Below are 14,805 nucleotides of genomic sequence, written 5' to 3'. Positions count from 1 at the left end.
GGAGAAGTAGCTACAAAGGACGTTATTGATGAAATTGAACCGTGGACTGGACCACTTTGCCGGATTTCGATATCCAGGCTGTGGTTACGAAGGAGAATGTCCTGTTCTTAGGACACACATAACACACTGAAGTACTTAGGGGCAAAGAGGCATGCTTTCTCCAGCTGACTCTCAGACAGTTTGGAGAAAGTTACGTGAGAGACAGACAGACAGACAGCCAGGGGGATGGGAGGGAGGGAGAGAGACTGACACAGCAAAGGGACTGAAATGGCGAGCCTGGGGACAGGGTTTGGGAGTTCCTTTTACTCTTCTTATAAACTTTCTGCAAATTTGAAATGATTCCAAAATAAAAAGCTGCCCCCACACAGATGGCACGTGGGAAAGGCACAGTTTTAATGCGGGGGGGAGGGGCGGTTTCCATGGCGTCCTCTGTCCCCAGTTTGCTCAGCTGTATGAATCGCTCTGCCTTTCTGAGGACTGGCCTTGCCAGGTACGGTCCCTGTGATGTCTGCGGCTGCACCGTGCCCTCCCCACGACACGCCTCGGAGCCCTCATGCAGACGAGAGGACAGAGGCACAGAGGGACTGGGCCGCAGTGGGGCAGAGCCTGACTCCCCGGCCGTGCTGGAGAGTGGCCGTGGGGGTCGCCCTGTGCTGCAGAAACTTGAGGTCAGCAAGGACAGTGACAGGAAGGCAGGGCCCACGGGGGCCGAGCAGCATCTCAGACCCTTTTCCGGAAGTGCCTTCTTGGGAAATGTCGAGATGGAAGCAACACCTTCTCATAGAGCTGCCCCAGGTGGTAGCCGTTTTGGTAGCAGTGTCCACTGGAGAGTCCTCAGCAGGGACGCACCCACGCCCCGCGGGGCAGCCCTGCGCGCAGCACTCGGACTCGGCAGCGCTCCTGGCAGTCTGAACGTGGTTCCCTTTGCTGTAGCTGCTTATCACGCGACACTTATCCCTGAGGCCGTGCGTCGCTGTCTCCTTGAAAACAAGTCTTATGTTTACAGGATGAAAAATCTGTTTAGATTTAAGATACATAGGGATATAAGAGTCTAAAAACCTCGTAATCATTGTAAAAAGCTACATGCATTTAATTTTTTCCCTTAACGCTGCTAGTTGAGCAAAACGTGGATCACCGAGCGAGCAGCACGCTGCAGGCCCGCCCCGCGTGTCGTCTGCAGCGTCTGTGGCTGTGCTCTGCCGGCCTAAATAATTCAAGTCCCGTTAGCAACGGCCGGCGAAAGGTCTCGCTGTAAATTATGGATGCGTGCTCTGCGGTGCTTTGTGTTAAGTGCACTATTGGCTTCCTCCTCGTGAGCAGGTAGGCAGAGCCGCCTTTGTCAGCCTGGGCGACTGCCACTGCTGGAGAAGGTGCCCTAATTGGCCTCCTCGGGGAGTGAGCTAAGGAACAATGTCTCTGTGTGTGGCCCGAGCCGGTGCCCGGGGCCCCGGGGGCTGAGCCGGCTGACCCTGGTATGGATTCGGAGGGGTGGTTTGCGGTGAATGGTTGGAAGTATTTGGTTAAGTGGCATCACAGTGGCTCTTATCAGCTCTACCCAGGTAAAGTCCCTTGTGGTCTGCGCGCCTTGTCGTGGTTGGCGGGGGCAGGCTGGCTCGCGCCGTCTGCAGGTACGTGTGCCGTGCGGGCTGGGTCGGCCCGGGAGGCCCGCGTGCGGCCCTGAGCCCGGCAGCCCGCCCTGGAGCTGTGGCTGGTTCTTCACGTGCTTGAGGCTGTGGTTCGGATGAGAAGTTCTGGGGAGATGATGGTGGGCTAAAGCCTCGGGTACAGAATTATCGATAAAAATTTAATACTAAGACGTTATTGCGTACCACGTGCAACCTACGTGTTTGTCCAACCCTTATGAAGGTGGCGGCTTTCCCAGTTTTCAGCAGATCGGAAACAGATTTTAAAAACTTTCACCAGGAAAGCATTTCTTTGACTCAAACTGGTCATTTGAAAGGAAAAAAATCAGTGACAGCAGAAACGGAGCGGAGATCCGCAGAGTAGCTGGGCGGGTGGGCGTCCTCCGTGGATGTTTTGTTTGGTTGGACGGGCACATGGCGTCCCCACGCACCTGCCACCCAGCAGAGGGTGAGGCAGCGAGTCGTCTCCCGGCCTTGGACCTGGGTGGGAATCCTGGTCGCTGATGGAATTTCACCTCTGCGTTCAAGGTCAGGCCTTCATGAATGTGCACCGTTCCCCACGGAGTGTCTAGAACAGTTCCCGAGTGAGCTCAGAGGGGGTGCGAACTGGGAGGTTCAGAATTTGAAAATAGGGATCCAAGACGAGGGACTTGCTCGTATCAAGGACACGGGAACAGCTCTCACCTTGATCTCCCTACAACGGGGCTCACAGCCCCCCGTGACCCTCCACACTCTGCAAGAATGTGCCCTCAAGAGGTCACGAGGGGTCTGATGACGAGAACTGTCCTGACGTGCTGTGTGCAGCCAGCTGCCGTCTCACCGTCCCATCCGAAGCCTGTCTGTGGTCTAGAGACCGGGCCGTGGGTGGCGTGTGGCCTGGCGCCTGCCCTCGCTGTGTCTGCTGTTCCCCGTCTGAGCCCCCCAGGGAGCCGGCCTCCGGGTTGCTTCAGTCAGACGCGAGAAGAGTGGGCGGGAGCGTCTCTGGAAGGAAGGAAAGGGTGACCGTGGGAAGGGAGGAGGAGGGCGACACGCCCTCCGACCCCGGGCGTCAGGGCCCGCGTCCCTCAGTGGGAGAGGGCTTTGCGGCCAACAACAAGCCTCCCCTGAGCCCGTGCCCGCCCCCTCGCCCCCTCGCCCCCTCGAGCTGGGCCTTCTCAGGCCCCGTGCACCTCTCCGAGCCCCATGTCAGTGCCCCCGGGATTCCAAGGTGGAACTCGACATGCACCGGGCTCTGCGGGGGCCAAAACCGGACGCGCACCAGGGTCAGTGGGGGCAGACCCTGGCCCCGGCCCAGCCGACACATGGGCGCAACACCCCGGCGGCAACAGCCTTCTGTTTTATACTTTCAAAGTCTGTTTCTCAATTAGACTTTTAAAGTACCAATTGTTGATTTGTGAGTCTTAAAAATGATTAATACTTGCCAAGCGTTATAAAAATGGGTTGAGTTACTGTATGGGTCTTTCATTTAAATGTACATTTATTCAGCGTGCCCACAGATACGCAGCACCTCCTCCAGCCCCCCGCCGGGCGCGCAAGCCCGCACCTTCACCTGCACCCGCATCGGGCACCCAGGAGCGGCGGGGGGAGGGCAGCGCGGGGGCGGGGCAGGGGCGGCAGAGCGGGCAGTGTCCCCGCCGTGTGCTCCCGCGTGCACCGCGGGCACGGCTCAGAGGCCCCGAGTCACTCTGCCGCGGCGTCATTGGAGTCCACACGTCTTTCGCCTGAGAAATGAAAGCTCCGGCGCCGGTGCGGGCTCCGCGGCCCCGTCCAGGCTAAGTGCGGGCGCCGTGCCGCGTGTCACCCCGGCCCCCATGTGCCATAACTGGAAGCCCGTGCCTTCTGACCCCCTCACCCGTCCGCCCACCCACCTCTGGCGACCACCAATCGGAGACTTTTGGTCCGTATTTTCTGTCGCGATTTTACGGCCCTGGGCTGGTGTCCTCTGGCTCGCCGCACTCCGAGATGTCGACTCCGTCCCGTGCTCTCTTCCAGTCCTCCGGTTGCACTTGTGCACTTAGGCCGTCGGCCCCTGTGGGGTCTGTCTCCGCGTGTGTTGGAAGGGCTCTGACTTGCTCATTTCTCAGAACGTCACGCAGCCGCGCCTGTACTGCTGAGCGACCCATCTCTGTTCTGTCCGGTGACACGTCTGTTTCTGCGCTGGCACCGTCATGCGCCTGCCGAGGACGAGGGTCGTGACGCGTCTCACCTTAGGTGGAGCCACCCCGCCTCCCTCCCCCGTCGCACTGTTTTGCCAGCATTTCCGGTCGAGGCTTCCCCCGGAACTGACACTCAGCTTGTCCAGTTCTCGTAAAACAGCTACTGGGCAGCATGTTGGGCTTCCATGTGAATTAGGGAGCATTCATGTCCGTAGTCTTTAGCCCCTCGGTTTTCCGCTTCCTGGACACGAGCCAGACTTAAAGCTGGGCCTCTTCCAGAGCCCCAGCCCCAGAGAGGGAAAACGTGTGCGTGTGTGTGTGTGTGCACACAGAAGCGTGTTTCCTGCATCCTGTTGACATAAGGATCGTCCCACCTTGTAGAGAATTCTTATAAGAGTTTGAGCCAAACTGAGGACATGTGCCAGGGACCGAGCTCTCAGATGCTCTGGAGAATAGCAGTTTGCAGCTTCTCTCATGCATTTGGAATTAAGGAGGGAACGTAAGGAAGACGGCACGGAGGAGGGGGAGAGCCGGGCAGGGACTGGGTTACGGGCTGGTTACCGAGATCACGTGCCCTCCGGAGGGTGGTGACGTCTCTGCAGGAGGAGTCTGAAAAGAGACACATCAAAGCGTGTTGACCTAGATGCACAGACACAGCGGGCAGGGCTGCTCAAGGCAAAGGTCAGCCTTTTCCTAAGGAAGCCGTAGGCCCGGGGTGACCGCCCACCAGGACCTGCCCAGCTGGGGATTCGTGACCAGAGCCCCCGTGAGGTCACCTTCCGCAGAGCCCCATTCCCATCCACAGTCCTGAATGAGACGTGGAGCGCGTTCCACCTGGGCCAGTTCTGAAGGTCGGGATTCTTCAGGCCAGGCATTTCCAGGTGACGCCGTCCACGTGACGGCAGAGCGGCCGGGCCCCCCGAAGGCCTTGCACGGACTGGACCCCGTCCTGCCGCGCAGTGACTGGCCCTGTGAATGGATATCGCGGGACGAGCCACGCAGCCTGCCCCCCGGTCCCCGCTGAGCGCTGCTGGCAGCCTGCTGGGTTCTCACGAGCCTCAAGGAAACGTTAAAATTGCCCTCCGCGCCACATAACTCCTGAATCTTATTCGAACTTTTTCTGTAGCGGTCGAAGTTGCTTGATCACTCTCTAACCTTCCATTCTTTTTCCTTTCTAACCTAAACGCTTTTTGAGCTTTGAACGACTCCTGCCCAAAGTGGCGTCTGGGCACCACACTGGTCGGACTCCATGCAACTCCTGCTTTTGGTTTCTTGGCTCCGCGAGGCCACCTCGCCTCGCCTCACGGGGCCTGGGTCGCGGGCCCCTTTGCAGCCCTCTGGGCTCTGGGTCGCCCTTGCCTTGGTCGTGGGCATGGCGGCCGCAGGCCAGGCCTCTGGACACCACTGTCAGCACGTCCGTGGCGAGGGTTTAATCTCAAGGTCAGCATCACCTCTGCCCCATCGGGGACTTACGAGGCTTCACCCACTCCCCACCTTTGCCGGTCCGCCCCCTCCTCTGGTCCTTTGTCACTAATGAGATGCCTTTTAAACCGTCGGCCTGGAGCTGGAGCCAGTTAACTAGTCCCTGTGACTCCTCACCACGGGCGGACGGCTTACCGCACACAAGCGACGGGGCACAGCGGGCGGCAGTCGGCTGAAAGGGCGGCGCGGGGACACAGGGACGGCAACGTTCCACGGCCGGCTGCGCTCCGCCGAGCTGTGCCGCGCGCCCACGCAGGTCTGGGGACGCTCGGTCCTGGCCCGCCGTCTCAGGGCCGGGGCGGGCGTGCCGTGCCGCCCACGCAGAGCCTGCCGCTCTTCCCGCTGGGCCGGTCTCCGTCCCCCGCTGAGGTTTCGCTGGCCGGGCCCGCCCACGCGGGGACATCCAGGCTGCTGAGACGAGGCGGGGGGGACGTGGATTTCCCAGCGCATCCCGTTCTCGTCACGAAGGGAGCGGTCACCGAGCGGTCACTCAGAGGTGACGTGGACCAAGGCTGTTCCGGGCCGTTCTGAGATGGTTCAGGAGCGAACCTCCTGGGCACGGGCGGCGTTGGCCACGTCGAGGTGGCCTCTAACCGAGCCGTCATGCCGACAACTATGCTGAAACACTCTCGTTTGGACAGTACATGCAAACACGTCACCCCCCGACTAGCCTAGTGCGAGCGTGCAGCTGGCGGGCGATGCCTCCTGGGGACGGGGGACGGCGTCCCCAGGAAGCGCCCTTCACTCTGTGCCCCCGCGGTGACCCGCCCCGGCTTCCTGCGCTGCCGGGCCTCACAGTGGCCCTGGCGGACGCTCCCTGCTGCGTCCCCGCCTTCACTCAGCGTGGGCTTGTGACGCGCGGCCTCGCCGTGTGGGTCACAGTCACCGTTCTTTCCGCGGCGTGTGCGTGCAGCCGCCTGAGGCTGGGGTTAGTCCTGTCACGTGCCCCGTCCCCGTACCTGGGATGACACGGGGCACGCTGCAGGCGCCCGGCGCGTGTGGTCGCCTGAATGCGTGTTCTAGCACAGACTCGGGGAGCGCCCCGCTGCCGCCCGCAAGTCCGGGCGGAGCAGCAGGGTGGCGGACACGTGTGCAGGTGACGTCTGCGCTGTCCCCACAGAGCTGAATGGCACCGACCTGAAGGACTGCGTGAGCAGCCACAGCCTGAGCAGCAACGCCAGCCTCCCCAGCGTGCAGAGCGGCCGGCGCCTGCGCGAGCGGAGGGCCGCCAGCTGGGCCGTGTCCTTCGAGCGTCTTCTGCAGGACCCTCTGGGGGTTCAGTACTTCTCTGTGAGTAGGGTCGGGCTGGGCCATCTGTGGTTGCTTCTGGGCTCCTCGGGCGGGACCCTTGCCCAGGCCTCGGCACGTGGGCTTCGACCGCAGGACAGTGGTGGCGGGGTCACCGTGCGATCCCCGAGTGCCACAGCAGGTGTCTCTCCTCGCCCTTGGGCCATGGGGGACAGCTGTCGGGCAGAGAGCCCCAGAGGCCAGCCGCACGTCGGCGCGTCCCCCTTAGGCAGCCGCTCGGCTCCATGGAAGTGGCCGGGACCGCCAGCGCCGTCCTGGAGGGCGGCGGCTTTAGGTGAGCCCCCCTCGGGTACTCCGTGAGGGGTGCTCATGCCCCCGGCTCCCGGGAAAGGTGAAAACGAGGAAGAGCGGCAGTGCGGACGCAGCCAGGTCCCCGAAACCGCCAGCCGCGCTGCCTTTCCCTGGCGGCCGTGTGGCAGCTGACCGGCAGCGTCTCCCCCAGGACTTCCTGAGGAAGGAGTTCAGCGAAGAGAACATTTTGTTCTGGCAGGCCTGCGAGTGCTTCAACCATGTGCCCGCACACGACAAGAAGGAGGTGCGTCTGCTCGCGGAGGGCGGGCGCCCCGTCCCTGCAAAGCGTTTGCACGGGGTTCGGAGCACGCTGTGTTTTCAGAATGAGTTTCCTAATACATGCGATATTTAGTTTTGCCTGAACACAGTTTGCTTAAAGGCCTCGGCCATAAAACTCATCAGCAGATGTGCTGCCCCTCGGCGTGTGGGCAGGGAGGGGACGGAAAGGAACTCCTGGCAGAGGAGCACGGCCCCCGCTCGTGCGCACGCACGGGGGGCACACACGCCTGGCGCCCCCCGCGTGGTGCCTGTGGCGACAGCCCCTGGAAAGAGTTAGAGGCTGAGCAGTGAGAAGTTCATGCTGCCTCGTACTTCTACTCATTTACCCGAGCGAGACACATGTACCGGCCCCAAGAAAAGGCATCTCCAGTGACCGGAGCGTGTCAGGCACAGCGAGGCGGCAGTGGCGTGCTGTGGAGGGCGCCTGTGTCCCACGCACGCACGTGTCCTGTCAGCTTTCCCACAGGGCCCGCGAGATCTTCAGCAAGTTCCTGTGCAGCAAAGCCACCACCCCGGTCAACATCGACAGCCAGGCTCAGCTGGCAGACGACATTCTCAGCGCCCCTCACCCCGACATGTTCAAGGAGCAGCAGCTGCAGGTGACTTTGCACCTCGCCTTCCCACAGGGACTCCTGGCCGGGGCGGGGTGGAGGGCTCGGTGGGACGGCCAGCTCCCCAGCGCCACCAGGTTTGGGGAGAGGCAGCTGGGCCTCGGTCTCGGGGCCTGGCAGACGGGCGGAGGGTCCAGTGGGGCCGTGAGACGTGTCTCGACCGCTGCATGGCCACCCGCAGATGGCCCGTCCGGTCACGTGTGCATACGCGTTTGCGGGGACTCACAGACTCGCAGTGGGGATGCAGGTGTATTTGGAATTTTTTCGACTTTTGGACATTACCGTGATGAAAAGCGCCCCTCAGACCTAGCGTTATCTAGAGCACATGTCCCAGTGGCCTTGCCAGAGACTGTGTTTGTTCTGAGTCATGTGAATAATGTGGGGGAGCAGCAGAGGACAGCATGTCGAACACAGCGCTCCCTTCCTTTAGATTTCCAGCTGGTTTGGGGTCACTCTTGCCCGGTAAAGTAGTGTCCCCCAGGATGGCACGCTGGTCGTCGGGGTCTCCTGGTGGCCTGGCTCTGTGGGGGTTGTTGGGTTTGCTGGTCTTAAGCGTGATGAATGAAAGGCCAGTGTGGTCAGATGTGAGGGGCTCTGGGGGGTGACCCTGGGCGGGCGGCTGGGGGCAGTGGGGACTGCATCCTTTCAGAAGGGGGCCAGCGGTGTCTGCAGGTCGCCCGCCACCTCCAGCCTTCAGGGCTGAGTATTCCGGTTCCTTCGGTGGCTAAACCATGTTGCGTTTACCCTGCAGATCTTCAATCTCATGAAGTTTGACAGCTACACGCGCTTCCTGAAGTCTCCGCTGTACCAGGAGTGCATCCTGGCGGAGGTGGAGGGCCGCTCCCTGCCCGACGCTCAGCGGGTGCCCAGCAGCCCGGCCTCCAAGCACAGCGTCGGCTCGGACCACTCCAACGTGTCCACGCCGAAGAAGGTGCCCGCGCCCCGCCCCACTCTCCTAGACGGCAGCTGCCCCGTGGACCTGGGGTGTCCCACCGGCCACCGCGTTGGGGCCTGGCTTCCCTCGCGAGCAGACCGTCCTGGCCGTGCCGTCTCTGGGGCTGTGGTCCGGCTGCTGCTCTGGACACGCGCTGGGGCGACACCTTGGCCTTGCCGGGTCGTCTCGTGCGAGGAGCACTTACTTCACAGCCCATCCTCAGCTTCCTTTCGCAGTCCATGTCACTTTAAAGTGACTTCCCGTGGTTTTAACAACGTTTTCCATTCGATGGCAGCTGAGTGGAAAATCGAAGTCGGGAAGATCCCTGAATGAAGAACTGGGGGACGAGGACAGCGAGAGGAAGCGAAAAGGAGCCTTTTTCTCCTGGTCCCGGACGCGGAGCACCGGGCGGTCCCAGAAGAAGAGGGACCACGGCGACCACGCAAACGGTTTGTGGCGGCTTGTGGCACGCAGGTCTGGCCGCCTGCGGGGGGCGCGGGCGGGCACGTGGGGACGGGCAGCGCTGTGCCGTTCGCCGTGTGGCCTTCGGGACGCAGGGTGGTGGGGGGCCTTCGGGTCTCCTGAAGAAGGGGAGGCCGCGCTCCCCGACCCCGCCCTCCACGCTGCCCTCTCCTGCTGTCCTGCGGGAGCGGCCATTGGTGCTTTGGGAGGAAATGTGGAAAATACAACAAGTATAAAAGAAAACACAGATGCCTGCCCTCTGTGCGCCCGCAGCCTCTGCGGCTCTGCCTCGCCTCGTTCTAGGAGCGTGCGGGGTACGCCAGCCTTTACGGTTTTTTAAAAATGTGATACCATAGTCTGGCTGTCAAGCGTTTTCAAAATTGTCATTTTTTATTATTGTAAATCTTAAAGATCACTGTTCTAGACACTGTCCCCTGAGTAACTGAGAACCCACTATGGGGGAGATAGCCTGTCGCCTCAGGGCGCTTTGCCAGCTGCTGACACCAGCTCAGCAGGGTGCTGGTGGGTCAGCGAAGGTGCGGAAGGGTGGAGCCGCTGTCACGCCAGGGAAGGCCTTTCTTCTCTAGAGCCCTTAAGAAAGGGATTCCTTTCCAGGAAGTAGCCTGAGAGCTCCAGGCCTTGGGCCCCCAGTGTAAATGGCACTTACAGAGGGAGCACAGGCAGGGAGGCCCGAGGGGGAGCCGGCAGCAGCCCCGTCGCGGCCGAGTGTGCCGTAGGAGCCTGTGGTGCGCGATCCTCTGCTCAGAGCAGCCGGCAGCGCAGGCTTCTCCTGCCCTTTCCACAGCAGGTGCTGAGGGCTGCGGGCCTGAGGTCACCCCCTCGGCCCTGGGCCACACTGCGGGTGATGGGTGTAGGCGTCCATTCACGGGACAGGCAGGCAGAGCTGTAGGATTCTGTCACTGAGAGACCACCTGGGGATGGATGCCGTGCAGCCCAGGAGACGAGTGACGACCGCCCCGGACAGCCTGTCCACCTGAGCAGGGCAGGGCCCTGGGCACTGGGGTCCCCAGGCACTGCCCAGGAGCTCAGACTTGGTTGCATGGGAATCTGTGGCTTTCAGAGGGTGCGCCCGTGGTTCGTTAGGAAGCTCAGTGGGACCCGGCAGTCCCTGTGCTGGCACCCCCGCCACGGCCCGAGCCCCGCGCCCCGCGCCCCGCGCTCTGCCTCCGCAGCTTGGCTGCACACGGAGCCTAGGTTTCCAAGATCACAGTCCTCGTGATTTTCAGGTTAGCCTGAGATCGCACGCAGTTCAGTTAGTGACGACGGAGAGTGTGATGGTTGGCTCACGTTAGGACTTTACAGGAAAACGTGACCTGAGCCATTGGTAAAGGCGCGGTGACCGGCTGGCTGGGTGCTCCCTGCCGTCACAGGAGACAGTGTCTGTTTAGTCCCTGAAGCCACAAGCAGAGATGAAGATGCCACATTAAAGGGAGGGCGGGAGGCCCCGCCCCCGAGCACTCGCCTGCGATTCCACCTGCTCTGAGCCAGGGGCTGCGGGCGGCTCCTCGGCTTCGGGGCATGTCCCAGGGAGGGGCCAGCACCCCAAAGGCTTTCCCTGTCTGCCTCTGTCCTGCACAGTCTGTGCAGCCTGAAGGGGGTGCGGGTCGGGAAGTGCGCGCAGACTAGCAGGGTGTCCGTGTTCGGCGAGAAGCACCTGGCGCCGTGTGGCTTTCTGAGCCCCTGTTTCCCCTCCCAAGCCCCGCTGCAGGCCAACGGAGGCCTGGGCCGCAGGGAGTCGCAGGGCTCCGTGTCCTCTGCAGGGAGCCTGGACCTGGTAAGTCCACCCCCACCCCAGCCCTGCCCGAAGGCCACGCTGCCTCCCGAAGCCTGGTGGGTGGGGAGGGTGCTCCTTGAGCACTGAAAACATTTCTGGGTTTTCTTCTGTAATCTTTCTGTTTGCATTCAGTCACCATTGTTGTTGTTTTTAACTCCCACTGAGAACAAACAAAAGCTGTGAAGGCCGCGCTTTGTCCTGCCTCAACCGTTTGAGCGCCCCGCGAACTCTCCTCGCCCCTCAGCCCCATGGGGGGCCCGGGCTGGCACTGTGCTCTGTCCCACCCTGCGAACCCAGGCGTCCGTTCGGCCTGGTTAGGCGCAGGCAGGCGGGGAGGCAGCGGGTGGGCGCTGCCGGCTGTCGGCGGCTGTCTCGGGCCCCTGACGGAAGGCTGCGTTGCTGCCAGCATCCTGGGCGCTTGCGAGCGTCCGCAGCGGTCAGGGTGGGAGATGGGTTTTCTTTTCGCTAGACCGCCCCGCAGTTAGAGCCGTGAGCGTTTACCGTGCAGCCATCCGCCGTTGCTCCTGACGGGCCACCCCAAACTCAGGGGGCCACCTACAGACTAGTTTTCTGAGATAACGTTTGGGTGAAAGGGATTTTCAGGGGAGTTAGTGATAATGAGGCGGCCAGTGCGGCCAGTAGCACGTCAGAGGGTGAGGACGTGACACTAACTCGGGGACCCAGAGGAGGCGTCGGGGAGAGCCCCTCGGGTTTGCCATCGGCACACTGCGCTGCCTCGGGCTGGCCCCGCCCCGCCCCCCCACAGAGGAGCCCCGCCTCTGCCGTGGAGCCTGGGCCCGGGCGACGGCGTCCTGCTCGCAAGCCTCTCCCGCACCCTCGCCTGCTGCGTGAGCGGTGCACGGGAGCCAGCCGCAGGTGCCGCCGGCTGAAAAGGCTCGTCCCCCGCACGCTGGCCACCTGCCCGCCTGCAGGCGTGTCCCTGTCCTGAGTGCCCGGAGGGCGGGCACAGGACCTTGGCCACGTCCTCTGCCAGGCAGAGCTAGTTGGCATTCTCTGGGCACAAATGGCCACGCCGGCTGGGCAGCCCTCTGCCAACGGCCAGGAAAGGATGGCGCCCCCACTCCCACTGCGCCCCCCGCCCCTCCCGCAGGCCCACTTGCCATCCGCTGGGTCAGCCTGTTCCTCAGAGGCCTCGGGGCCTGGGAGGTGGGCGAGACGCCGCAGGGGGCTGCTCAGTGTGGGTCTCGGTGGGTCTCGGTCCTGTGGACTGAGGCGGGCGGTGGCAGCTCAGGGTCACTGTGGCTTCAGTGGGCTCCAGAGAGCAGCTTGTCTGCTCTTGGGTCAGGCCAAGACCAGGCCCTGGAAGGAGCCGTCTGGGCGGGGAGCCGGTTCCTTGTGGGCCCGTAAGCACCGGGCCTGCAGACCGGGGGTGAGGCTGTGAACATGGCACCGGAGAGAACATCCCACTGTCTCCCGAGTCAGCGCAGATGCCGGCCCTGCGGGGCCACGTGCACTGCGGTGCCCTGCACGCTGATCACGATGTGTGGAGCCTGCACGAACACGCGTTGAGCCAGCCACGGCCTTCCGGGGCGCCCTGCACGCGCCCCGTAACCCCGGCGCCTGTCTCCCCACAGTCAGAGGCCTGCAGGACCTTGGCTCCCGAGAGGGACAAGGCCACCAAGCACTGCAGCATCCAGCTCCCCGACGGGACGTCCTGCGTGGTGCTCGTCAGGGCAGGGCTGTCCATCAAGGAGGTCCTGGTGGGGCTCTGTGAGCGACACGGCATCAACGGGGCCGCGGTGGACCTCTTCCTGGCGGGCGGCGACAAGGTGTGGGCCTGACGACCCCCGGGCCCTTCCCCGGGGAGGCCCCGCCCTGGCAGCGTCAGGCTGAGCTCCGTCTTGCCGGCCTCTCGCACCCACACCGGCGTGGGTTCGTGTGGTGGGGGGTGGGGGGCGGCGCACCTGCTCCCGCTCCGACCTGCCCCTCCCTTTCTCCCTTTCGTGCTCCAGCCCCTGGTGCTGCACCAGGACAGCAGCGTCCTGGCGTCGCGAGACCTGCGCCTGGAGAAGCGGACCTTGTTTCGGTGAGAAGCGCGTGGCGGCCACTTTCGGAGGCTCCCAGAGGCCCGCGCTGTCCCCTGCCGGCCCCCGCCCCGCAGCGGTCACTGGGAGGGGAGTGCGATCCCCGCCGTGGACCCGGAAGAGGGGGTATTGCACACCGACCCCTGGAGCCCAAGGGGCCAGGGGATCGCTCTCCTTTCCTGTCCCCGGAGCGCAGTGGGGCCACAGCCAGGGCTGGGTGGGCCGGATGGCAGAGCCGGCCGTGCTACAGGACGGGGTCTGCTTTTGGCCAGTGTGCCAGCCCCGGCTCAGCCCCCCAGGAGACCTTCGGAAGCCCCTGCAGGCTTTCTTCCAGTCGGGACCTGGGGCTGAGGCGGGTGACCCCGCGGTGGCCTGCTCTTGAGATGGAACATCTAAGTGGAGGTTGGCTTCCTTTGTAGCCGAAGTGTTCATGCTCCTCCCTCTCCATCCAGGCTGGATCTGGTTCCGATTAACCGGTCAGTGGGGCTCAAGGCCAAGCCCACCAAGCCCGTCACGGAAGTGCTACGGCCCGTGGTGGCCAAATACGGCCTGCACCTGAGTGAGCTGGTGGCCAGGCTGGTGAGTGACGCAGGGGCCTGCGGTGGTGTTCCTCGTTTGCGGTGACAGTTTGCCTCTAATGCCTCACAAACGAGCCGCGGTGTAACCAGGGCCACCGAGCAGCCGTGTCACGCCGTCCTCAGCGTCTCCCCACGCGGGCCCTGGGTGGGTGGGCGGTGGGCGTCGCCTCTGCTCCCGCTTTCTCATCCCACGCAGAGTCGCTCACTGTTTCTCTGTCCCTCGGTCTTTCCCCGAGGGGTGGGGCTGCTATTCGATGTGTGCTTTTGGTCCAGGGAAACCAAAACGAGAAACACACAAAAAAAACCTCGAAATAGGCCCGCCGTTTGCGAGTCTGGGCACACGACAGACAGCCGCCCATGCGTCCCGCGGGCCCGGGGGCCTCTCCTTAACTCCCCACGCTGCGTCTGCGCTTGGCGGACTCAGAAACCTCTCTGGCGGGGCCCACGGGTTACCACGTGAGCGGGCACAGGAGGAAAGCAGGTGCCGGACAAGAGCCGTGTCCCGTCCCCGGGACCAGAGGGCACCCGTTGCGGGGACGTCTTGGGTCACCGAGCCCGGGGCCTGTGGCCTCGTGTGTGCTGGAATCACCACCGTGTCCCGCACGCTCTGCGCATTTTCTTTGAAATGCGGTGATTTACGATACAGAGTTCGCCTTGCGCTCCTTTCTTTAGAAAATAAACTTTCCTGGAGCGATGGTTTCAAATATTTTTAGCCTTTTAATTTTCTCTGGAACGGGCCCTACAATCGTTCGGGATCTGTGATTGATGTGAATGAGAGGACCCTGTTAAGGTTTTACATCTGTCCTACAGTCCAGATATGCAGACAGAGAGGGACGTGGCCAGGGCTCCACGTGGGCCTCCTTGCTCTTTCTCTGTTGAGATCCTGTCATCACTTAAGCCCTCTGAGCCTCGGTTTTCCCATCTGTAAAATGGGGTTAATCATGGAGCACGCTGGGGCTTGGCGGGGCTCCCAGGCTGACCCGTGTGCAGGGTGCCCTGCCAGCCTGCGGCCCCTGGCTGCCTCGGGGCTCCCGGTGTGGAGGGTCCCTGTGAGATGGCCTGTGACACGTGGCTTTCCCATGGACACACCAGCCGACCGCCCCCCCCGACTGTGTGTGCACCTAAGCGGGTGTCGGGGTGAGGCTGCTTCCTTGCTGGGCGGAGCTCCGGGGCGCCAGCCTCCCCCAGGGAGGTGGCAGTCACTCCCGACGTGGCACTTGG

At 62.9% G+C, this 14,805-nt stretch overlaps 1 protein-coding gene across 1 annotated transcript in view; it reads left to right on the top strand.

Moving 5' to 3' along the window:
• RGS12 (regulator of G protein signaling 12) overlaps positions 1-14,805 on the top strand; it is a 71,851-nt gene that overhangs the window by 51,711 nt on the left and 5,335 nt on the right. Inside the window, 9 exon segments of the mRNA XM_039837998.1 lie at positions 6,402-6,571; positions 7,032-7,124; positions 7,615-7,758; positions 8,522-8,701; positions 9,000-9,153; positions 10,885-10,961; positions 12,557-12,751; positions 12,935-13,008; positions 13,459-13,585. Of these exon segments, the coding sequence (XP_039693932.1) occupies positions 6,402-6,571; positions 7,032-7,124; positions 7,615-7,758; positions 8,522-8,701; positions 9,000-9,153; positions 10,885-10,961; positions 12,557-12,751; positions 12,935-13,008; positions 13,459-13,585 (1,214 nt within the window).

This window comes from Pteropus medius, unplaced genomic scaffold (assembly GCF_902729225.1).
Source record: "Pteropus medius unplaced genomic scaffold, Ma_sr-lr_union100, whole genome shotgun sequence".
Lineage (NCBI taxonomy): Eukaryota > Metazoa > Chordata > Mammalia > Chiroptera > Pteropodidae > Pteropus > Pteropus medius.
The sequence above is the reverse complement of the archived record's forward strand: the minus strand, read 5'-3'. Positions and strand labels throughout refer to the sequence as shown.